The sequence below is a fragment of the Narcine bancroftii genome, chromosome 5 (genome assembly GCF_036971445.1).
Source record: "Narcine bancroftii isolate sNarBan1 chromosome 5, sNarBan1.hap1, whole genome shotgun sequence".
In the NCBI taxonomy this organism is placed as follows: domain Eukaryota; kingdom Metazoa; phylum Chordata; class Chondrichthyes; order Torpediniformes; family Narcinidae; genus Narcine; species Narcine bancroftii.
In genome coordinates this window covers 154,995,743-155,019,526 of record NC_091473.1, presented here as the reverse complement: position 1 = coordinate 155,019,526, position 23,784 = coordinate 154,995,743, and the positions used below count along the sequence as shown (strand labels likewise).

The 23,784-nt window shown below is 46.3% G+C and overlaps 1 protein-coding gene across 3 annotated transcripts in view; it reads right to left on the bottom strand.

The window, feature by feature from the left end:
• LOC138764094 (mitochondrial adenyl nucleotide antiporter SLC25A24-like) overlaps positions 1–23,556 on the bottom strand; it is a 99,792-nt gene extending 76,236 nt beyond the window's left edge. The window contains exons 1-5 of one of the 3 annotated variants that reach the window (XM_069939463.1): positions 23,305–23,556; positions 13,543–13,669; positions 13,005–13,092; positions 8,298–8,409; positions 1,687–1,845 (exon numbers count right to left, since the gene is read on the bottom strand). In XM_069939463.1, coding sequence (XP_069795564.1) covers positions 1,687–1,845; positions 8,298–8,409; positions 13,005–13,092; positions 13,543–13,669; positions 23,305–23,475 — 657 coding nt within the window. In that variant the 5' untranslated portion in view covers positions 23,476–23,556. Of the gene's footprint in view, positions 1–1,686; positions 1,846–8,297; positions 8,410–13,004; positions 13,093–13,542; positions 13,670–21,071; positions 21,160–23,304 lie in introns of those variants that run through there. The other 2 variants (XM_069939461.1, XM_069939462.1) reach the window with 2 other exon arrangements.
• Between the last annotated feature and the right edge of the window lie 228 nt (positions 23,557–23,784).

The window sequence follows — 23,784 nt, the reverse complement described above, 5'->3', positions numbered from 1 at the left end:
ACTGGACTCTGTGTAGCTGTGGGAGCGTTGGAACTGAATCCATAGACACTTGGTGAATCTTTTGCTTCTCTTTGACTGTCAGAGATCTGGCAATTTCAGTGGATGGCGAATCTGTCTGCCTTGCAGTAGACAGAAAGAAATGTTGTCTATATGGACTTCAGTAAGGCCTTTGATAAGGTACCACATGGAAGGTTAGTTAGGAAGGTGCAGTCTTTAGGTATAAATTTTAAGATAGTCAAATGGATTGACAATGGCTGAAAGGGAGAGGCCAGAGAGTGGTAGTGGATAATTGTCTGTCAGGTTGGAGGCCGGTGACCAGTGGTGTGCCTCAAGGATCTGTATTGGGCCCATTGTTGTTCGTTATATACATTAATGATCTAGATGATGGGGTGGTAAATTGGATTAGTAAATATGCAGACGATACTAAGATAGGTGGAATAGTGGATAATGAAGAAGGTTTTCAAGGATTGTAGAGGGATTTGGGCTGCTTAGAAAAGTGGGCTGAAAAATGGCAGATGGAATTTAATGCTGATAAGTGTTAGGTGCTTCATTTTGGTAAGAAGAATCAGAATAGGACATACGTGGTAAATGGGAGAGCATTGAGGAATACAGAAGAGCAGAAAGATTTAGGAGTGACGGTACATCGTTCCCTGAAGGTAGAAACGCACGTGAATAGGGTGGTGAAGAAGGCTTTTAGTATGCTGGGCTTTATCAATCATTGCATGGAATATAGGAGTTGGGAGGTGATGTTGAGATTGTATAAGACGTTGGTGCGGCCTCATTTGGAGTTCTGTGTGCAGTTCTGGTCGCCTAATTATAGGAAGGATATAAACAGAGTGGAGAGAGTGCAGAGAAGGTTTACCAGAATGTTACCTGGGTTTAAGCATCTAGAGTATAGGGAGAGATTGGACAGATTAGGTCTTTATTCTTTGGAGCGTAGAAGGTTGAGAGGGGATTTGATAGAAGTATTTAAGATTATGAAAGGGATAGACAGAGTGGATGTGGATAGACCATTTCCGTTAAGAGGAGGAAAGATTAAAACAAGAGGACATGAGTTAAGAATTAAGGGGCAGAGGTTTAGAGGTAACATGAGGGGGAACTTCTTTACTCAGAGAGTGGTAGCCGTGTGGAATGAGCTTCCGGGAGAAATAGTGGCGGCGGAGTCAATTGTATTATTTAAGAAAAGGTTGGACAGGTATATGGATGAGAAGAAGATGGAGGGTTATGGGCATTGTGCAGGGAGGTGGGACTAGAAAGGGGTGTTTGGTTCGGTGCGGACTAGAAGGGCCTAATGGCCTGTTTCCATGCTGTAATTGTTATGTTATGTTATATGTTAAGGACAATAACTTGCATCTTAAAACTTGAAGCTTGCCAACTGGTGTTTGTGATGAACACTTTCCACATCAAGTAGCATGTGTGGGGACAGAAAGTTTAAGCCTGAGAATGAAGGGATAGAGATCTTCACAATGAAACACTAACAGCTTCTCTCCCAACAGTTGCTCCCTGACAACTTCTGGCATTATGTTCTCATCATGGATTTCCTTTTACATTGGACACAATATTACAAATCACAGAATTTATTGAAATAAACTGTGACAATAGGCATGCCAATGGATTTCATGAAGTGACATTTTTGGTGATAATACAAATGTTTGTCCACATGGTACTCAAAACAATTCCCATTACCTGCATGAGAACTTTCAGACGATCAAGGGGAGCAGTTCCTGTACGAGACACAGCACCAGCCGCTGCTCCGGACAGCAGCTGCCTCCACCACATTCCCGTTGTCCTCTCCTCCTCTGTGAATTCATCTGGAATAGTCAGACTGTCTCCAATATCTAGAACCTGTGGGAACAAATGTCAGATTTAACCAGGGTTAGTACCACAGTGGTGCCAACATACCCAACTTCTCCTGTCCGCAGTTAGGGTAGCGGTTAGAGCAACACTTACACTGCCAGCAATCGGGACCGGGAACCTGTGCTGTCTGTATGTTCTCCCAGAGTCTGCATGGGTTTTTCCCAGAGACTCTGGTCTCGTCCCATTATTCAAATGTTCTGGAGGGGGGCGTAGATTAATTAGGTGCAAATGGGCAGCATGGACTCGTGGGCCAAAAGGGCCTGTTATCGTGCTCTTTGTCTAGTTACTGACTTATTTAAATTGTAAGGCACTGATTTACCACAGCTTACAAACAAATAAAGAACACACTTGCTCATTCCTTCAGCACATCGTGAAGTCGATTTCTTTATTCTTCAACTCCCCAAACACCACCCAGCTAAACCCCTCTGACCTTCTCATTGGCTCACTGCCACACGGGCGATCCTGAACCCTCTCTCTCTCCTCCTCCTGTGTCGAAGGACACACACGCGTGCTATTACCCCCACGCGTCACATCACTTCTGTTATCAGCAGCTGCCAGCAATGGCCCCAACGAAGGTCAAGTTCATGACCGTAACAAAATCAATGACCCCCAACAATTTGTAACTCCCCACGAATCAGGCAGCCTCACTCTGACAGAAAGAGTATCTCTGCTTCTCAATCCACAGATGCAGTCTGGCTTGTTGGGTATTTTCCAATTTATTATAATAAGGGAGGAGGAAAATTACTCTTTGTGGAATTTTGGCAACTGTTCTAGCACAGAGTGAACTCTGACATTGTGAGCACCAGGTAAAACGCTCACCTCAGTCTCACCTCCTGCTATTTCCCAGCAATGAAGTGTCAGTTCCCCTCTGAACTCCCTGGATGATTCTCTGTGCAGATCTCTACATCTCTGAGTGAAGAGACTTCCTCACAACCCCTCTTGCATCTTTTAGTTCAACACTAGCTAGTAGTGGAAACATTATACCTTCACTCACCTTCTCATCTTGTTCCCCAGTTTAGAATACAGCAAGCCCAATGTTCCTAGCTGACGCCAAAATCTCTGCACCTGGAACCATCGTGACCCCCCACATTTTCCTCAAGTTAGCAGGCTGCAAGTAAACAGGTTCTAATCACCTTGCTTGTTTTCTCACTTTGTTTAGTGACCAGAATCATAAAGGATGGCAGATAGGCCATCGATCTATGGCAGCCACGAGATCCACCCATGTTGATCCCATCTTTCACTAGAAGTATTCTTCAAAAGTTTTCCTAACCAAGCACCACCTCAAATATTTTAACATTGTCATAGTATCTACTTCCACACCATCTCTGGCAACTCCGTTTAGATAACCACCACCTTGTAAATGTATCCCCTCTCACAAACCTGTTCCCTATAGACTCCCTGCCCTGGAAAGATATATGATTGGTGCACAAGTGGGCTTAAAGGGGTGCAGAGGTTGTCACTCCCAAGGCACGCAAGTTCCTCCTTCCTCCCATTGGGAAGGAGGCTCAAGAGTTTGAAAGCATACACCAAAAGGCTCAAAGACAGTTTCCTCCTCTCAGCCATCAGGTTCCTGAATGAACCCCACAACAGTGCTAAACAATCGTCGACAGGATCTGCAGATTGTGTCTAATTTCAGATTCCAGCATCTGCACTCGTGATCCCATGCTGCCCTTGCTTGGTTGCATGTGTATTTGGATAATAAACTTGAACTTGCTGTTCACTGCAATTCTACACTCTATGAATTTTGTGCTGTTCACAGCTTTATGTATGTGAGAGATTACCTGTTAGACTGCTGCCAGAAGAACCCCTCTTAGTATAATGTGACAAAGAAAGTCACATTTAAGTAAATCGCAGGTCAGGATGGAATCCAGGTGGCTGCAGGGGGTATGGGAAGAGATTGCGGCATCTCTGTCTGAGAATTTTAAAATGTTGTTAAATGGGTGTGATACTGGAGGACCGGGGACAGCAAATGTGGTCCCTTTTCACAAAAGGCAGCAGGGAAAAGTGCAATGGACCTGTGAGGCCAAACATGGTAGGGAAGATACTGGCAAAAATTTAGAGGGTTAATGACAAATTGGAAAGGCAGGAATAAATCAATTACAGCCAACGTGGCTTTGACAAAGGCAGATCTTGTCTGACTAATAGGACTGTTTTCTTTGTAGAGGTAACAAAGTGTATAATTGAGGGTGGAGCAGTAGGTATGATTCACATGGACTTTAGTAAAACCTCTGACAAGGTCCCATGTGGAAGCCAATAGCAAGTTGGTAAATTAGGTACAAAATTAGCTTGGCAACAGAAGAGTAATGGTGGGTTTTGTGATTGGATGGTTATAACTAGTGGGAGGCCCCCCACGGATTGGTGCTGGGATTCTTGCTGTTTGTAATATACGCAAATGACTTGGATGAAGATGTGGGAGGCAAAATCAATAAATTAGTGGATGACACATGAAGATGTTGATAATGTGGAAGTCAGAATTAGGCTGCAAAGAGATATGGATGTGTTGGTGAAATGGGCTGAACAAAGGTTATCCTACAGAGATCCATAATTCCCTGAAAGTGGCATCACAGGTGGATAGGGTTGTAAAGAGAGCTTTTGGCATAAATCAAAGTACTGAGTACAGGAGTTGGGATGTTATGGTAAAGTTGTATAAGACATTTGTGAGGCCAAATTTGGAGTCTTGTGTGCAGTTTTGGTCACCTAACTACAGGAAAGACATCAATAAGATTGAAAAAGTGCAGATTTATTAGGATGTTGCCTGGACTTCAGGGATTAAGTTACAGGGAAAGGTAACAGGTTCGGACTTTATTCCCTGGAGGGTAGAAGAATTAGAGGAGATTTGATAGAGGTATTTAAAATTATGAGGAGGACAGACAGAGTAAATGTAGGTCAGTTTTTTTCACTGAGATACAAACCAGAGGACATGGGTTAAGGGTGAAAGGAGAAAAGTTTAGGGGGAACTTCTTCTCACAGAGAGTGGTGGGAGGGTGGAACGAGCTGTCAGCTGAGGTGGTGAATGCGGGCTCAATTTTAACATTTAAGAAGAATTTTGGCAGGTACATGAATGGGAGAGGGATGGAGGGCTATGGTCTGGGTGAAGGCCAGCGGGAATAGGAAAATAAAAAAAAAAGATTCCACAGAGACTAGAAGATTCCGAAGGGGCCTGTTTCTGTGCTGTAGTGTTTTATGGTTCTATGGAGTGGCCACTATAGAGCAGGCAAGAGTAAGAGGCGAACTCAAAAATGATGGCTCATGGGGCTTTGTCCAATATATGGACTCTCAAGAACTTTAAGGTTCCAACCCTCGCGAGGCTTTGGCAAGGAGGCACAGGTGAGGAACAAGTAAAGCCTTGGTGGTGGTTATATAAGTTACCAAATTAGAACTAATAAATAAAGTAGGCATGCAGGAGGAGGTAATGTGGCAGCAGGTGGACCCTGTTATGGTTCCCAATGACTACATCTGCAGCATGAGTTGGATGCTTGAAGAATTCAGGCTCAACATTGATGACTTGGTGTCTGCTCCCAATGCCATGAAGAGCTCAAGCTTCCAGTGGACGCTGTGTGACCTGCTGAGTTTCTCCAGCACTTTTGTGTATTGCACAATAATCACAGCATCTGTAAACTTTTCTGTTTAACTCAATGTCCTTGTGGACAGATTTGCTAAACGGTGTAGCTTGGCGTGGGATGGGAACCAGAGTGCCAGGTGAGAGGATGGAGCTATTTTAAATGTATTAATTTTTTAAAAATCATTCAAAGCATGGTAGAAGCCGATTCCGGACACTTAAACCCATGCCACACATTACACCCAAATTAACCTACAACCCAGTACGTTTTGAACGGTGGAGAAAACCGGAGCACCTAAAGGAAACCCACGTAGACATGGGAGAATGCACAAACTCCTTACAGACAGCGCAGAATTCGAACTTGGGTCGCTGGCGCTGAAACAGCGTCGTGCTAACCGTGTACCCCTTGGTGAAATGGTAAATGCAATTTTCAGTGAGACAGTGAGGAAGGACAGGCAGTGGATGGAGCACAAATGCAGTCAGTTGGATGGGAGAAAATGTTTAATGCAAGAGGTATTCAGAATCAGGTGATAAACTTGATGATCAGTACATGAAATTATGACATTTTGTCCATTGGTGACACAAGGATGGGATTGGCTGATACAAGTTCCTGGGTTTAGATGTTTCCAAAGGGATTGGGAGGGAAGTAAAAGGAGGGTTGTGTGGCATTGCTCATCAAGGATAGTTTCACAGCTGTAGAAAAGGTCACTGTAAAGGGAGCATCCACTGAGTCAGTGTGGGTGGAAGTCAAAAATAGGAAGGGAGCATCTGTTGGGAGTACTCTATAGGTCTCCAAATGGCCTTCAGGACACTGAGGAATGGATAGATAGACAAATTTTGGAATGGTGCAGCTATTACAGGGTGTTGTTGTGGAAGACTTCAACTTCCCAAATATTGCTTTTTACTGAGGGAATGTCCACGGGGGGGGGGGGGGGGGGGGTGGAAATTCCGCCACTTATCTACTCTTCTGCCCTTCTTCGTGTACCGGCAGGCAACCAGCTCAACAAAGCTCCTGCATAAGATGCTCATCTACTCTTCTGCCCTTCTTCGTGTACCTGCAGGCAACCAGCTCACCAAAGCTCCTGCGTAAGATGCTCATCTACTCTTCTGCCCTTCTTCATGTACCTGCAGGCAACAAGCTCACCAAAGCTCCTGTGTAAGATGCTCATCTACTCTTCTTCATGTACCTGCAGGCAACCAGTTCACCAAAGCTCCTGCGTAAGATGCTCATCTACTCTTCTGCCCTTCTTCGTGTACCTGCAGGCAACCAGCTCACCAAAGCTCCTGTGTAAGATGCTCATCTACTCTTCTGCCCTTCTTCGTGTACCGGCAGGCAACCAGCTCAACAAAGCTCCTGCATAAGATGCTCATCTACTCTTCTGCCCTTCTTCGTGTACCTGCAGGCAACCAGCTCACCAAAGCTCCTGCGTAAGATGCTCATCTACTCTTCTGCCCTTCTTCATGTACCTGCAGGCAACAAGCTCACCAAAGCTCCTGTGTAAGATGCTCATCTACTCTTCTTCATGTACCTGCAGGCAACCAGTTCACCAAAGCTCCTGCGTAAGATGCTCATCTACTCTTCTGTCCTTCTTCGTGTACCTGCAGGCAACCAGCTCACCAAAGCTCCTGTGTAAGATGCTCATCTACTCTTCTGCCCTTCTTCGTGTACCTGCAGGCAACCAGCTCACCAAAGCTCCTGTGTAAGATGCTCATCTACTCTTCTGCGCTTCTTCGTGTACCTGCAGGCAACCAGTTCACCAAAGCTCCTGCATAAGATGCTCATCTACTCTTCTGCCCTTCTTCGTGTACCTGCAGGCAACCAGCTCACCAAAGCTCCTGCGTAAGATGCTCATCTACTCTTCTGCCCTTCTTCGTGTACCTGCAAGCAACCAGCTCACCAAAGCTCCTGCGTAAGATGCTCATCTACTCTTCTGCCCTTCTTCGTGTACCTGCAGGCAACCAGTTCACCAAAGCTCCTGCGTACGATGCTCATCTGCTCTTCTGTCCTTCTTCGTGTTCCTGCAGGCAACCAGCTCACCAAAGCTCCTGCGTAAGATGCTCATCTACTCTTCTGCCCTTCTTCGTGTACCTGCAGGCAACCAGCTCACCAAAGCTCCTGCGTAAGTTGCTCATCTACCCTTCTTCGTGTACCTGCAGGCAACCAGCTCACCAAAGCTCCTGCGTCAGATGCTCATCTACTCTTCTGCCCTTCTTCGTGTACCTGCAGGCAACCAGCTCAACAAAGCTCCTGCGTAAGATGCTCATCTACTCTTCTGCCCTTCTTCGTGTACCCACAGGCAACCAGCTCACCAAAGCTCCTGTGTATGTTGCTCATCATTACATATGCTCCTGAGGGAATCAAACTGCAGCTCCAAATGTCGTAAGGATCGTTTTAGAGAAGGAAAACAATTCTTTTGTTTTAAATTCAGACATACAGCACGGTAACAGGCCATTTCGGCCCATGAGCTCGTGCTGCCCAATTACACCCAATTGACCTACAACCCCAGGATGTTTTGAACAGTGCGAGGAAACTGGAGCCCCTGGGGAAAACCCACACAGACACTGGGAGAATGTACAACTCCTTACAGTGTGGGATTCGAACCCTGTTTCCAATTGTTGGTGCTGTAACAACATTATGCTAACTGCTATGTTAACCGTGCTCAATGACAACCAGAGAGTCATGTAGCACAGAAATCGGCCCTTCCCTCTACCTGTGCTAATCGTCAAAAACCTGCTTCCATCAATCATTATGGGGTCAGCTTCAATCCTGCGTATTCATGTGACTTTTATTGACTGCCAACCAGAAAAAGATTGGAATTGATGTTAGGTCCTGTAGAAGGGGCTCCTGGCAGCAGATTGCCAAAGTGAATTTCCTGCTCACCGTTGAATGTTTCCAGAAGTGGATGATATCTTGAATGCTGGTCACTGGATTGAACAAGAAGTGGTCACGCCATTCCATCCAGTCAATAGTCATTGTGCCATTTTTATCGATGCTATAGCAAAGAGAAAAAACAGTTGGTTGGGGGGAGGTCTGTGTCCCAAACCCTCTCCCTCCCTGAGTGTGTCCTCTCAAGACATCTCCAGTGACCCAGTCGCCACCTCCTTCTGTGAGAAAATATTCCCATATCACTCAGTTCCCAAACCTCCTGGGACACCTTGGGACCGTTACAAGGAGCATGGGACTCTAGAGAGCTGGGACTGTGGAGAGCCGACTGGAGGTGAGTGCCTTTAAAAAGGAGCGAAGCGGTCTCAGATATCTCGAGACTCCAGAGGGCTGGGAGGTGAATGGCTTTAAAATGCAAGCTAAGTGAATGGTGGAAGGGGTAATTAAGATAAGGGGAGTTGACAAATAAGAGGGGTGGCCCCAAGAGCAGCTCGTGGAAAGGGACCAGTCTGTTAGTGGCCTCGTGTAGGAGTGGGACATGGAGGCTTTGGCTCTCGAGGCTTTGGATTCCAATAAATTTAATTAGGAAGAGTTGATGGAGGCAGCAGCTAGGGTAGTCAAATGCTCTGATTGCTGCATGTGGGAAATTTGGGACAGTGCAGTTGTTCCTGCTAACCACACCTGCAAGAGGTGCACCCAGCTGCAGCTCCTGTGAGACTGTGTTAAGGAACTGGAGCTGGATGAATTCAGGATGATTCAGGATGCAGAGATAGAGAGGAGCTTTGGAGAGATTGTCAGCCCCAAATATTGGGAGGTAGGTAACTGGGTGACTGTTAGGATAGGGAAGGGCAACAGGCAGACAAGACATAGCACCCCTGTGACTGTTCCCCTCAAAACAATAAGTATACTGTTTTGGATACTGATGGGGGTGATGTGGTGGTCATGTCTCTGGCATAGAGGAAGGTGCCTCTGCTCAAAAAGGAAGGGGGGAGGAGAGCTATGGTAATTGGGGACTCATTGGTTAGGACAGCAGATAGGCGGTTTGGTGAATGAGAAAAAGGCTCCTGGATGGTATGTTGCTTCCCAAGTGCCAGGGTCAGGGACGTCTCTGATCAAGTTTACAGCATTCTGGAGGGGGAGTGTGAGCAGCCAGGTGTCGTGATCCACGTGGGATCCAATGACAGATAGGAGTGGGGATGACGTCCTGAAGAGGGAATATAGGGAAGTTAGAAAGCAGGACCTCAGGGGTGGTGATCTCAAGGTTGCTGCCTGTGCCACATGCCAGAGAGGGTAGAGCAGGAAGTTGTGGTAGATGAATGTGCGGCTGAACAGTTGGTGCAGGGGGCAGATTTCTGGATCATTGGGATCTCTTCTGGGGAAGGTCTGACCTGTACAAAAAGGACAGGGTGCACCTGAACTGGAGGGGGACCAATATCTGGCAGGCAGGTTTGCTAGAACTGTTGGAGAGGGTTTAAACTAGTTTGGCAGAGGGGTGGGAATCAGAATGCGAGGGCAGAGATTAAGGACAAAAGCATGATGCTGTGTGTTCTGAGTTGGTGAGGAAGGACAGGCAGGGGGCTTGAAATGTGTCTATTTCAACTCTGGGAGTATTAGGAATAAAGTGGATGAACTTAGAGCTTGGATCAGTACATGGATCTACAATGTTGTGGCTGTTACTGAAACCTGGCTGGAGAAAGGGCAGGATTGGCTGATGCAGGTACCAGGGTTTAGGTGTTTTAAAAGGAATACAATGGAAGGCAGAAAGTGGTTGGGGGGGGAGGGGGCGGTGGGGTAGCTTTACTGGTCAGTGATAGTATCAAGGCTATAGAAAGGAGGACAAAGCAGAGGGAGTCTCCTCTGAGTCAATGGAAGTCAGAAATAGGAAGGGAGCTGTCACTGTGCTGGGAGTTGTTTACAGGCCCCCAAATAGCTCTCAGGACACTGAGGAGCAGATAAGCAGGCAGATTTTGGAAAGGTGCAGGAAAAACAGGGTTGTAACATAACATAACAATTACAGCACGGAAACAGGCCATTAGGCCCTTCTAGTCCGCACCGAACCAAACACCCCTTTCTAATCCCACCTCCCTGCACAATGCCCATAACCCTCCATCTTCTTCTCATCCATATACCTGTCCAACCTTTTCTTAAATAATACAATTGACTCCGCCACCACTATTTCTCTTGCTGTATCAGTAGTTGTGGGTGATTGTAGTTGTGGGTGATTTAAACTTCCCTAATATTGACTGGCACCTTTGGACTGCAAGAGGGATAGATGGGGCTGAACTTGTCAAGTGTGTACAAGAAGGATTCCTGACACAGTATGTGGACCGGCCGACGAAATCTGGTTCTGGGGAATAAACCTGGTCAGGTGGGGGAGTATTTTGGAGAGATTGACCACAACTCCCTGAGCTTCAACATAGATATGGAAAAGGATAAAAAGAGACAAAATTGGAAAGTGCTTAACCAGGGAAGGGCTAATTCCAATGGGATGAGGCAAGAACTAGCGAGAATAAATTGGAAACAGCTGTTCAAGGGAGAAAGCATATAAGTAAAGTGGAGAAAGTTTAGGGACCACTTCTGCTGAATTCAGGATATGTTTGGGACAAAGACAATATGGCAGGAAAAGGGAACCGTGGCTGATGAAATCGGCGTGGCAACTAGTCAAGAGGAAGAAGGAAGCATACATTAGATATAGGAAACAGGAAGGGCTCATGAGAAATATTTGGTAGCCAGGAAGGAGCTTAAAAAAGGACAAGAGAACTCGAAGGGGGCATGAGAAAGCCTTGGCATGTATGATTAAGGAGAAACCCAAGATGTTCTATGCGTATGTGAATAGAATGACGAGAATGAAGGTGGGGCAGCTAAAGGATAAATGGGGCAATGTGTGCCTAGAGGTGGAGGAGGACCTAAATGAAAGCTTTGCTTCAGTATTTACAAAAGGACCTTGATCAGCATGAGATCGAAATAGAACAGGCCTGTCTGCTGGACAATGTGGAGATTAAGGAATGGTTGAACCTTATTAAAAAAAATCATGATTGATAAGACCCTGGGTCCAGACGTGATATACCCAGGCTGCTGTGGGAAGTGAGAGAAGGTATACCTGGGACAATAGCTATGATCTTTGAATCCTCTTTGGGTGCAGGGGAGGTACTGAAGGATTGGAGAATGGCAAATGTAGTTGCCTTGTTTATATAAGATAATAGGGAGAATCCTGGGAATTATAGACCGGTGAGTCTTACGCCAGTGGTGTGCAAACTAATGGATAGGATCCGTAAACATTTGGAGAAGTCCAGTCTACTCAAGGACAGTCAACATGGATTTGTGAAGGGAAGGTTGAGCCTCACGAGCTTAATTTAGTTTTTTGAGGAGATAACAAAAGAAATTGAGGGTAGGGCTGTAGATGTGGTCGACATGGATTTTAACAAGGCATTTGATGAGGTCCCCCATGAGAGGTTCATCCAGAAAATCCTGAGGCACGGGATCAGAGAAACCTTGGCTGTGTGGATAAAAAAATTGGCTTGCAGGAAGAAAGCAAAGAGTAGTAGTGGAAGGAAAGTTTTCTGCCTGAAGGTTGATAACTAGTGGAGGGGCTGCAGGGATCTGTTCTGGGATCTCTGCTCTTTGTGATTTTTATAAATGACCTAGATGAAGAGGCGGAAGGATGGGTCAGTAAGTTTGCGGATGCCACGAAAGTTGGAGGAGTTGTGGATGGAACTGAAGGTTGTCGAAGGTTATCAGAGGATAAAGACAGGATGCAGAGTTGGGCAGAAAAGTGGCAAATGGAGTTCAATCCAGATAAATACAAAGTGATGCATTTTGGAAGGACAAACTAGAAGGCTGAGCATAGGGTTAATGGTTGATTACTTAAGACTGTGGATGAACAGAGGGACCTTGGGGTCCAAATCCATACATCCCTCATGGTCGCCACACAGGTTGATAGCAGAGTTAAGAAGGTGTATGGGATGCTGGGAACCATTAATAGGGGGATTGAGTTTATTTGAGAGAGAAGTTTAGAGAAGACATCAGGGATATGTTTTTTTTCCCACAAAGAGTTGTGGGAGCCTGGAATGCCTTGCTGGGGATAGTGGTTGAGGCTGAAACATAAGGGGCATTTAAGAGACTCTTACATAGACACATGTATGAAAGAAAAATAGAGGGTTATGGGGATGGGAGGGTTTAGTCTTTTTTTTTTAAACCAATATATGGGTTGGCACAACATCAAAGGACCTGTACTGTGCTGTCGTGTTCTACATTCTCCCCCAATCATGCAACTATATCCCACTTTTGAAGCTCTCCCACAAGTATAAACATCTCCACATCTTCCCTGTTACTTTTCCAAATGTTTCTTCTAAACTCCAATGAATGCCGATCCAAGTAGCAATCTGGAAGGGATGAAGTTGGGAATGCAATGGGGAAAGGGGAGTGGGGCAATTAGAATTTCTGCTTCACAGAGCTAGCACAGCCTGTGGGCTGAATGGCCTCCTCTGGTGCTCTGAAATTCAATAAGCTTCACTGGTGGTTCAAGTTGAGGAAGGTGCTCACATCCTGCCACTGAGGACTTGCTGTATCAGGCTGTAGAGCGACGCTTTCATGCAAATCACATCCTCAAACCCAACAACCGTTGCCCTTGTGTCAAAAGAATAACTACACTTAAACAACAGCATGTTTAAGGAAAGTATCCTGGTTCCAGGGGAATCTGCTTACGAATGAAGAATCTTCTCTGCATTCTGAAGATTGATTTGAATTCCCAGAGACTTGAGGGATTCGACAATCTCGGCAGCGTCGATCTTCCCTAAAATAAAATAACGATTAAAATCTTAATAAGATAGCACAGGACTGCGGTGGAGCATGCAAGAATAGCACAGGACTGCTGTAAAGCAACTGATGGGCAACAAAGGACTGCAGTGTATGCAAGACAGCACAAGGCTACCGCACAAAAGTAAGGCACAGCACAGATCTGCTGTAAAGCAACCCATGGACAATATGGGAATGCAGTGGAGCATGCAGGCACAGCATAAGACTGCAGCAGAGCATGCAAGATTCATCAATGGGCTGCAGTAAAGCAAATGGACAGCATTGAACTACAGCACCACATGAATGACATAGCAGTGGATGTGTCCATCAAAGTCCCTCCCTCCCAGTGTCCCCAAATTCTATGCCAGTGACCACAGCCAGCCCCCATTCACTCAGCCCACCATCAGGAGATCATTATCAATGGAGCTGAAATTCCAGTGTCACCAACCATCGTTATTTTTATCCAAGCTTTTGAAGGTCAGTCGAAGTTTCTTCTCATGGTCTCGGAGGTAGTCAGTGAACTCTCTGAAGTCCAGCTGATTGTCTTGGTCACTGTCCCCAGAGTGAAATATTTTCTATTAAGAAGCAGAATTTCGAGTCAGATTCACACAACTCACCAAACCTGTGCCAACCCTTTACACAAATTAGAGGCAATTTCCTAACATCCAATATATTCCCACGCATCCCTTCCCCGTGCACAACATACCCCACACGCTCTTCCCCTTTCCATATCCTCCACACCAAACATAACTAAATTGAAGCATAATACATTACAGCACAGAAATCTGGCCCCTTCAGCCCTTCTAGTCTGTGCCAAACCATTTTTCCACTTAGTTCAGTGGTTCTCAACCTTTTTCTTTCCACTCACATCCCACTTTAAGTATTCCCTGTGCCATAGGTGCTGTGTGATTAGTGAGAGATTGCTTGAGGTGGAATGTGAGTGGAAAGAAAAAGTTTGAAAACCAGAGTTTTAATGTATCTAATTGACTTGTTATGTGCACAGTTTCAGAACTCCAAGGGAAATGGGCCAATGACAATTTTTCTCAAGCAAAATATTTCAATAACAATTGAGTCTAGAGAAGCGATTCTCAACCTTCCACTCACATCCTACCTTAAGCAACCCCTTACTAATCACAGAGTGCTGATGGCAGAGGGATTACTTCAAGTGGGATGTGAGTGGAAAAGGTTGAGAACCATTGACCTAGTCCTACTGACCTGCACCGTCCATAGCCTTCCATCCCTCTCTCATTCATGTACCTGTCCAAACTCTTCTTAAATGTTAAAACTGAGCCCACAGCTTGTTCCACACTCCCACCATTCTCTGTGTGAAGAGATTCCCCCTAAACCTTTCCCCCTTCATCCTTAATCCAAGTCCTCTGGTTTATAGCTCACCTACCCTCAGTGCGAAAAGCCTGCCTATATTTACTCTGTCTAACCCCCTCATAATTTTAAATAATAAATATTAATAAAACAGACAGACTAAGAGTAGGGTTAAGAAAGCAGCTACATTTTAATTTAACTGAGCGACACGTTCAGTGCAGATATTATGCGCTGCACAGCATCCACAGACCCCTCCCTGACCTCATCATCATCTCTTGTGTTCTCTTCTTTCCTGATTCTCATCAACTAGAAACCTTGACTGGTTTATCATTTCACAGATGCTGTTTGACTTGCTGAATTTTCCTGCATTTTCTGTTTTTATTTTGGATTTCCATTTTATTCTGGGGCAGCACGGTTGGCCTAGCGGTTAGCACAATGCTGTTACAGCGCCAGTAATCGGGACCGGGGTTCGAATCCTGTGCTGTCTGTAAGGAGTTTGTACGTTCTCTCCGTGTCTGCGTGGATTTTCCCCAGGACTCTCGTTTCCTTCCTATGTTCAAAAAGTACCGGGGCTAGGTCAATCAGATGTAATTGGATGGCACGGACTCGTGGGTTGAAGAGCCTGTTACTGTGCTGCTTGTCTAAATCTGCAGTTTTTATGTTCTTTTCTTTCTCTGATTGTCCAGTAACCAATCCCCAAGATGCGCATTAAATTTCTTTATTAGTTTCTTGTGTGATACTTTATTTTATCTGAAAATACAAATGCACAAGCGAAACTGGTTCACTTTTTGTTTTTATCTGTTCACGGCAACCTCAGAGACAGCAATCAGATTTATCAGGTCAGTTTTCCTTTCATACATCTGCCACTTCTAGCCCGCCATCTCACACTGATCGATCTGCCTGTGGCCTCCTATAACCACCCAATGAAACCAGGAGAACAACACCTCTTCTGTCTCAACACGTTGCACCTTCTGGACTTAAGTTTCACTTTTTCCAACTTCAGGTCACTTGCTCTTTCTTGCCTTCTGGCCATTTCTGATACAAGTTATCTTTCTGCTAACCAACATGCCATCTGTACACCTTCCATGTGCCAGCATTTGGGTGTGGACTACTCAGCTAATATATTGGCTGAGTTGTTCTCTCTCCCTGTTAACACAGGCTCCTGTTCACGTGCCACACCCGTGCACTTCACATTTTACCCTCCTTGGTTACTCATTCCCAGAAACCATTGCCTCACTCTATTAGAGATGTTGCCATATCTGATCCAACCCTTCCCTGCAACTTAAAACTAATTTGATTCCTCCCCTTCCCAGTTTTGACAAAGGGTCTTTGACATGAACTATCTTGTATCACACAAGAACAGACCCTTTGCCCATGATGTCCTGCACCTAACACGAGGCCAAATTAAACAAAATCTCTTCTGCCTGACGATGATCTATGTCCCTCCATTCACATGCCTGTCCAGAAGCCTCTTAAATCCTCCTACTATATCTGCTCCCACCACTACTCCTGGCAGCTCCTTCCAAGCACATACAACTCCTGTCTTCAAAAACTCACTCCACACATCTCCTTTAAACTTTCCTTCTCTCACCTAAATGCATGTCCTACAATGTGTAACATTTTCATCCCGGGAGCAAGATTCTGCAGACTGCCCTATCAATGCCTCTCAACATTTATAAACTTCTATCAGGTCTCTCCTCAGCATCTGACACTCCAGAGAAATCATCCCATCTTTTCTGTTCAACCTTGTGAGTGATTCCAGCATTTTGTTTTTATTTAAAGTACCAGCAATTTGAAAAAAATCTACATCCCAGTCCTCTTACAAGAGAAGATAATTTTTTGTAGAGATCTGATTTCCCCACTGAAGAGAGGATAGACGAGCAACAGAGATAAAACCAGAGACTGCAATGCTGGGCCATTGTAGTTTGTCATCAAGTTGATCGAGTAACGTTCAACGTCACCATAAATACATAATAAATATTTTTAAATTTATGTTTGTAAATTTACGTTATACAATAAGTCGAGGGGCTGAGGAGAGAACCTGTGGTCAGGGCAAGCGTCCACATTTGCGTAGTTGGGGCATCAGACCTAGGATAGTCAGTGGCCAATATGTTGGATTATCGAGGATCTGTGGTCAGGGCGCTGGGATCTCAGATGGGTGGGCAATCATGGTGTCTGGAGCTCTGGTGAGCAGGCAGCTGGGAAGAGGATCCGTGAGAGGGCTTGCCTCGGACCTCTACCCCCTAAAATAAGACAAAACGATTTGATCCAGTGTGTAAAAGTAGATGACACATTTTTCTTGTTTATTTTTGTGATGAGATTGTTTAATGGTTTTATTGTATTGGATATGTTGAATATTTATTGGTTTTGGAGGAGGGTGGGAAGGGAGGGTAGGGGGGAAAAAAGGGAGAAAATGCCACTGTGTATATTTAATGAGAAACATTTGTATATATTTTGGTTGATATGGTTCACAGTGTGAAAAATAAAAAATTATTTTAAAAAAGCAGAAATGTTTCAGGTGAACATTATAACCACATCACAATTACAGTACAGAAACAGGCCAATTTGGCCCTTCTAGTCCGCACTGATCCAAGTACCCTCCTCTCATCCCACTTACCAGCACCCTGCCCATATCCCTCCATCCCCCTCCCATCCATATACTTATCCAACTCTTTCTTAAATGACAAAATTGACCCTGCCTCCACCACCTTTCCCGGAAGTCCATTCCACACAGTAACCACTCTCTGAGTCAAGAAGTTCCCCCTCACATTACTCCTAAACCTTTGCCCATCAATTCTCAACCCATGACCTCTTGTATCCATCTCTCCTACTCTCGATGGGAAAAGCCTTTCCACATCAACTCTATCTATCCCTCTCATTATCTTAAACACCTCTATCAAATCCCCTCTCAGCCTTCTACATTCCAAGGAATAAAGACCTAATTTGCTCGATCTCTCCTTCTATTCCAGATGCTGAAACCCAGGCAACATTTTTGTAAATCTTCTCTGCACTCTCTCTATCTTGTTAATATCCTTCCTATAAATCAGTGACCAGAACTGCACACAGTACTCTAAATTTGGCCTCACCAATGCCTTGTACAGTTTCATCATTACTTCCCAACTCCTATATTCTATGCACTGATTTATATAGGCAAGCATACTAAAGGCCTTCTTCACCACCCTATCCACATGTGCTCCTACCTTCAGGGAACAATACACCGTTATTCCTAGATCTTTCTGCTCCACTGCATTCTTCAACGCCCTCCCATTTACCACATAGGTCTTGCTTTGATTATTCTTTCCAAAATGAAGCACCTCACACTTATCAGCATTAAACTCCATCTGCCATCTTTCTGCCCACTCCTCTAAGCAGTTTAAACCCCTCTGCAATCTTTGAAAACCCTCTTCATCATCCACAATTCCCCCCTATTTTAGTATCATCTGCATATTTACTAATCCAATTTACTGCCCCATCCTCCAGATCATTAATATATTTGACAAAAAGCAACGGTCCCAATACTGAACCCTGAGGTACACCACTTGTCACCGGCCTCCATCCTGACAAAACAGTTATCCACTATTACTCTCTGGCACCTTCCTTCCAGCCAGTGTTGAATCCATTTGACTATCTCCAAATTAATACCCAAGGTCTTAGCCTTCCTAACTAACCTCCCATGAGGAACCTTACTGAAGTCCATATAGACAACATCCACTGCTCTACCCTCATCAACATTCACCTCTTCAAAATATTCAACAAGATTGGTCAAAGACGACCTTCCATGCACAAATCCGTGTTGAATGCCCCTGATCAGACCCTGCCCCTCCATATACTTATATATACACTATCTCTAAAAACGCTTTCCATCAATTTACCTATCACAGACATCAAACTTACAGGCCGATAATTGCTAGGCTAGCTCCTCGAATCCTTTTTAAAAAAAGGAACCATATGCGCAACACGCCAATCCTCCGCCTCTATACCCATCTCCAATGACATTTGAAAAATCACTGCCAGAGCCTCTGCTATTTCCTCACTGACTTCTCTCAAGGTCCTGGGGAAAATCCTGTCAGGACCTGGAGACTTAGCCACCTTTATATGTTTCAAAAGCTCCAGTATTACCTTTCTTAAACACTATTGTCTCCATATATACCCCCTTTACTCAGAGTGGAACGAGCTATCAGTGTAGAGGTGAGGGAAGGCATTAAAAGACAAATTAGAAAAGTGTGCAATAAGGGAACAGCTGTCATCATGGAAGACTTTAATTTGCATATGGATTAGACTAGTCAAATTAGTAAAAATACTGAGGAGGAGGAATTCCTTGAATGTTTATGGGACGGTTATCTAGACCAATATGTCAACGAACCAACTTGGGAGCAGGCCATTTTAGATTGGGTATTATGCAATGATAAGGGGCTAATCAACAATCTTGTTCTACGAGGCCCTTTGGGTAGGAAATTGATGGGATTGAAGGCAGATAAATCCCAAGGGCCTGATAATCTACATCCTAGGGTACTTAAGGAAGTGGCCATTCAGATAGCAGATGCTTTAAGAATTATTTTCCAGAACTCGATAGACTCAGCATCAGTACCCATGGATTGGAGGGTAGCTAATGTTACCCCACTATTTAAAAAGGGGGGTAGAGAAAAAGCAGGGAATTATAGGCCGGTGAGCCTTACATCAGTAGTGGGCAAAATGATGGAATCCATTATTAAGAATGTAATAGCGGAGCATATGACTAGCAGAGAAGGGATCGGACAGAGTCAACATGGATTTACAAAAGGTAAATCGTGCTTGACAAATCTATTGGAATTCTTTGAGATGGTGACAGGTAAAATAGATGGGGGAGAGCCAGTGGATGTGGTGTACCTGGACTTCCAAAAGGCCTTCGATAAGGTCCCACATAAACGACTGGCTTCCAAAATCAAGGCTCATGGGATTGGGGGCAAAGTATTGATGTGGATTGAGAACTGGCTGGCAGGTAGAAGACAGAGAGTTGGGATAAATGCTCATTTTCTGAGTGGCAGGCGGTGACCAGTGGGGTGCCACAGGGATCTGTACTGGGACCCCAGCTGTTCACAATTTACATTAATGATCTGGATGAGGGGATTGGATGTAATATCTCCAAATTTGCAGATGACACTAAGCTAGGAGGGGTTGTGTGCACGGAAGAGGGGGTCAGGAAGCTCCAGTGTGATTTGGATAAATTGGGGGACTGGGCAGATACATGGCAAATGCACTACAATGTGGATCAATGTGAGGTTATCCACTTTGGTAATACAAACTGGAGGGCAGATTACTATTTGAATGGCAATAGATTAAGAGATAGGGAAGTGCAGAGACCTAGGGGTACGTACACCAGTCTCTGAAGGCGAGCATGCAGGTACAGCAGGCGGTTAAAAAGGCAAATGGTATGTTGGCCTTCAATATAAAGAGGGTTTGAGTACAGGAACAAGGATACCTTACTGCAGCTGTACAGGGCCTTGGTGAGACTCCACCTGGAGTATTGTGTGCAGTTTTGGTCACCTTATCTAAGGAGGGATGTTCTTGCAATGGAGGGAGTGCAGAGGCGATTCACCAGGCTGATACCTGGAATGGCAGGAATGACTTAGGAGGAAAGATTGCGCAAATTGGAATTGTACTCGCTGGAGTTTAGAAGATTGAGAGGGGATCTCATAGAGACATATAAAATTCTGGCAGGACTGGACAGAATGGATGCAGATGGGATGTTTCCAATGGTGGGAAAATCCAGAACCCGGGGGCATGGTTTGAGGATAATAGGCAAACCATTTAGGACCAAGATGAGGAGGAATTTCTTTACCCAGAGGGTGGTGAATCTGTGGAATTCATTGCCACAGAGGGCAGTAGAGGCAGGTTCATTACATATATTTAAGAGGGAATTAGATCTATTTCTTCAGTATAAGCTTATTAAAGGTTACGGAGAGAAGGCGGGGACGGGGTACTGAACTTTAAGATCAGCCATGATCTCGTTGAATGGCGAAGCAAGCTCGAAGGGTCGAATGATCTACTCCTGCTCCTATCTTCTATGTTTCTATGTTTCGATGAGGTGCTGGATGCTGGTTTGACATTAAGATCAGGTATGTATGGGAGGGAGATAGAGGGCTATAGTCCGAGGGCAGGTCGATGGGCTAGATGGTATAAATAATTGGCATGGACTAGACGAGCTGAACAGTTTGTGTTTGTGCTGCAGTGTTCTATGGTCTAATCCTTTTGCATTTTCCTGTTTACTGACATGCTATCACTAGCAACCAGAAGTGTGCCAAGTACTCCTGATATCATCTCATCAATGCCTTGTACTGTTGTAACATGACATTCAACTCCTACCCTCATTGCCATTTCCCTCAAAGGACCCTTTTCTCTACTCTGTCAGTGTCATCACAGTCAGGGAATTACGTACTGTGTAACTCTGTCTCCCCGTTTCACAACACCGTGCAGGTCCGACCATTTTCTGTGCAAGTCCTGCCCTGTTTTATCTTAGCAAAATTCATCACCTCACATGAATCCAAATTAAGGTCCATTCCTTGGCCCACTTCCCAGTTTGGTGTAGATCTTGTTGTAAACTTAGATCACTTTCCTGACTATCCACTATATCCTTAGACTTAGATCACCCTAAACTTAGATCACTCTTAACTTACTAACCTTGGATCCCATGCAACGTAACCTTCCAGACTAGCATACCAAGTGGGACCCTGTCAACAGCCCTGGTCTGGGCAATCCTCTTGGTCACCTCACTAAAAAAAAGATGCAATTTGTGAAGACATTTTCCCACGCAGGACATTCAGCAACAAGCAGGTGAACCTCCTCTCCAATACAATTCCTGGTATATCCTTTCAGATGTGTCCAAATGCCCTTGAATGTCAGAATTCTGTCCACTACTACTGACAGTTCTTCCAGATACGGTCCACCATCTGGGTGAAAAGGTTTTCTCTCAGCTCCCTCTTAAATTTTGCATCTAGCCTGCAAAAAAGACTTTATCCGTGCCCCTCATAATTTTATACACCTCTCAGTCTCCCACGTTGCAGGTGATAAAGACATAGTTTATCCAACCTCCCTTATAATGCCAGCCCCCCGAAACCTGGCAATATTATGGTGAATCTCCTCTGCCATCCTTCCCAATTTATTGATGTCCTTTAGCTGGGACACCAGGAATGCATATACTGTTCTAAATGTAGTCCCACCAACACTTTGTCCAGCTAAATTATGAGGGTCCAAACTTTATGTCATCAACACACTGCCCAAGGAAGGCAAGAATGCCAATCCCCTCTTTTTCACTTCATCCACTGAGGTGCCTCTCTCAAGGAACTATGCACCTTTACCTTCTAAAAAGGAAGAAATGTTTAAGAGAGAATGTGAAGAGTATTGGGAGAGAGTAGAAGGAAATGGACTAACAGGGACTGTACTGACGTATCACAAACAACTGAATCGTTAGTTCAGTCTTATTGTGGGGACATTGCCACTTTCTGAGGGTATACTGGGGCTCACTCCTCTCCTCCTCATTCAATGACCTCAAACATCAAAATTCCCACTTGTGCTGCTAGAACCATTTTCTCCAGTAGATTGTCTCCTAGGGGCATGACAGGATAGGTAGTAAAGTACCTCCATAGAACCATCGAAAATTACAGCACAAAAACAGGCTCCTTTGGCCCGTCTAGTCTGTGCCAAACCATTTATTTTGGATTGTCCCACTGACCTGCACCCAGTCCATAAACCACCCCCCCCATTCATGTACCTGTCCAAATTCTTCTTAAATGTGAAAAGTGAGCTCACATTCACCACCTCAGCTGTTCAATCAAGGGACAGTCTCAAATAACCAAATAATGAGAGAGACAGTTACGTTTCGGGAGGAATCATTTCAAACTGTGACATGAAGGAATTTCTCAGGGGATGTGATCTCCTAGGTTCACATTGGGCGTTAGGAGGATTGGTTAATGCCTGCAAGGTTGAAGTATTGAAGACAATGTGGAATGGGCATAGGAGCCAGGAACCGAGCAGTGGTGATCATAGTGAATGGTGGAGCAGGCTTGGGTGAACCACACGACTGCTGCCACCCTCCCGAAGTCTTGTTGGCAGATGTGTCCTTCCTAGACTGTTGCCCCTCCACTGGCCAGGGCTGTCAATTACACTCATCCCTGCCAAATCCAACACCCCACTGCCATCTCCTCCCATCATCCTCAGGGCCCCACAGACATCGTCCTCTTTGTCCACCCCTTTGACTCTTCTTCCATAATCCCATTGCTCTCCCTCACTTACCCCAATCTTCTAACTCCCAACCCCCTCCCTTCCGCACTTCCCCACCTGCTCCCTTCCCCTCTCCCCCCCACCTCCTTCCCTACCCTACTCCCACTCCTTTCCTTCCCCACTCTCTCCTCTCCCTCCCCCACTCTCTCCTCTCCCTCCCCCACCTCAACCCTTCCCCACACCCTCCCCTCACCACCTCCCTCCCCCTCCCTTCCCCAACCCCCCCTCCCCTCCCCTCCCTTCCCCCAACCTCCCTTCCCCCCAACCTCCCTTCCCCCCCCCCCTCCCCCCTTCCCCCCCTCCCCCCCCTCCCCCCTTCCCCCCTCCCCCCTTCCCCCCTCCCCCCCCTTCCCCCCTTCCCCCCTCCCCCCTCCCCCCCTCCCCCCTCCCCTCCCCCCCTCCCCCTCCCCCCCTTCCCCCCCTCCCCCTCCCCTCCCCCCCTCCCCTCCCCTCCCCCTTCCCCCCCCTCCCTTCCCCCCCTCCCCCTCCCTTCCCTCCCTCCCCCTCCCCTCCCCTCCCTTCCCTCCCCTCCCTCCCCCCTCCCCTTCCCCCCCACCCTCCCCCTCCCCTTCCCCCCCACTCCCCCCTCCCTACTCCCACACTCCTTTCCTTCCCCACCCCAACCCGTTCCCACCTCCTGCGCCTCCTGGCCCAGGCCTCGGGCCCTCAGCGCCGCCCTCAGCTCCCGCACGTCGATGCGGCCGTCGCCGTTGGTGTCGAGCCGGGAGAAGAGGTCGGAGTAGCGGCGCTGAGCCTCCTCGTCGAGCTCGGGAGCCGAGGCCTTGCGGTGGGGCGGCGACGGCATCACGGCGGCGGGGACAGAGCGGCAGGGAGACCGTGAGGGGGAGGCGGGGCCTGGCGGGGAGGGGGCGGGGCCTGGCGGGGAGCGGGACAGGGGGCGGGGCCTGGCGGGGGCGGGGGCGGGGCGGGGCCTGGTGGGGAGCGGGACATAGGGGGGCGGGGCCTGGTGGGGAGCGGGACAGAAGGGGCGGGGCCTGGCGGGGAGCGGGACAGAGAAGAGGATGAGAGAAGAGGAGGAGGGAAGTGAAGTGAGGGGGAGAAGGGATGTGAGGGAGAAATGGAGGGTGAAAGGGAGGAGTGTGAATGTGAAGGA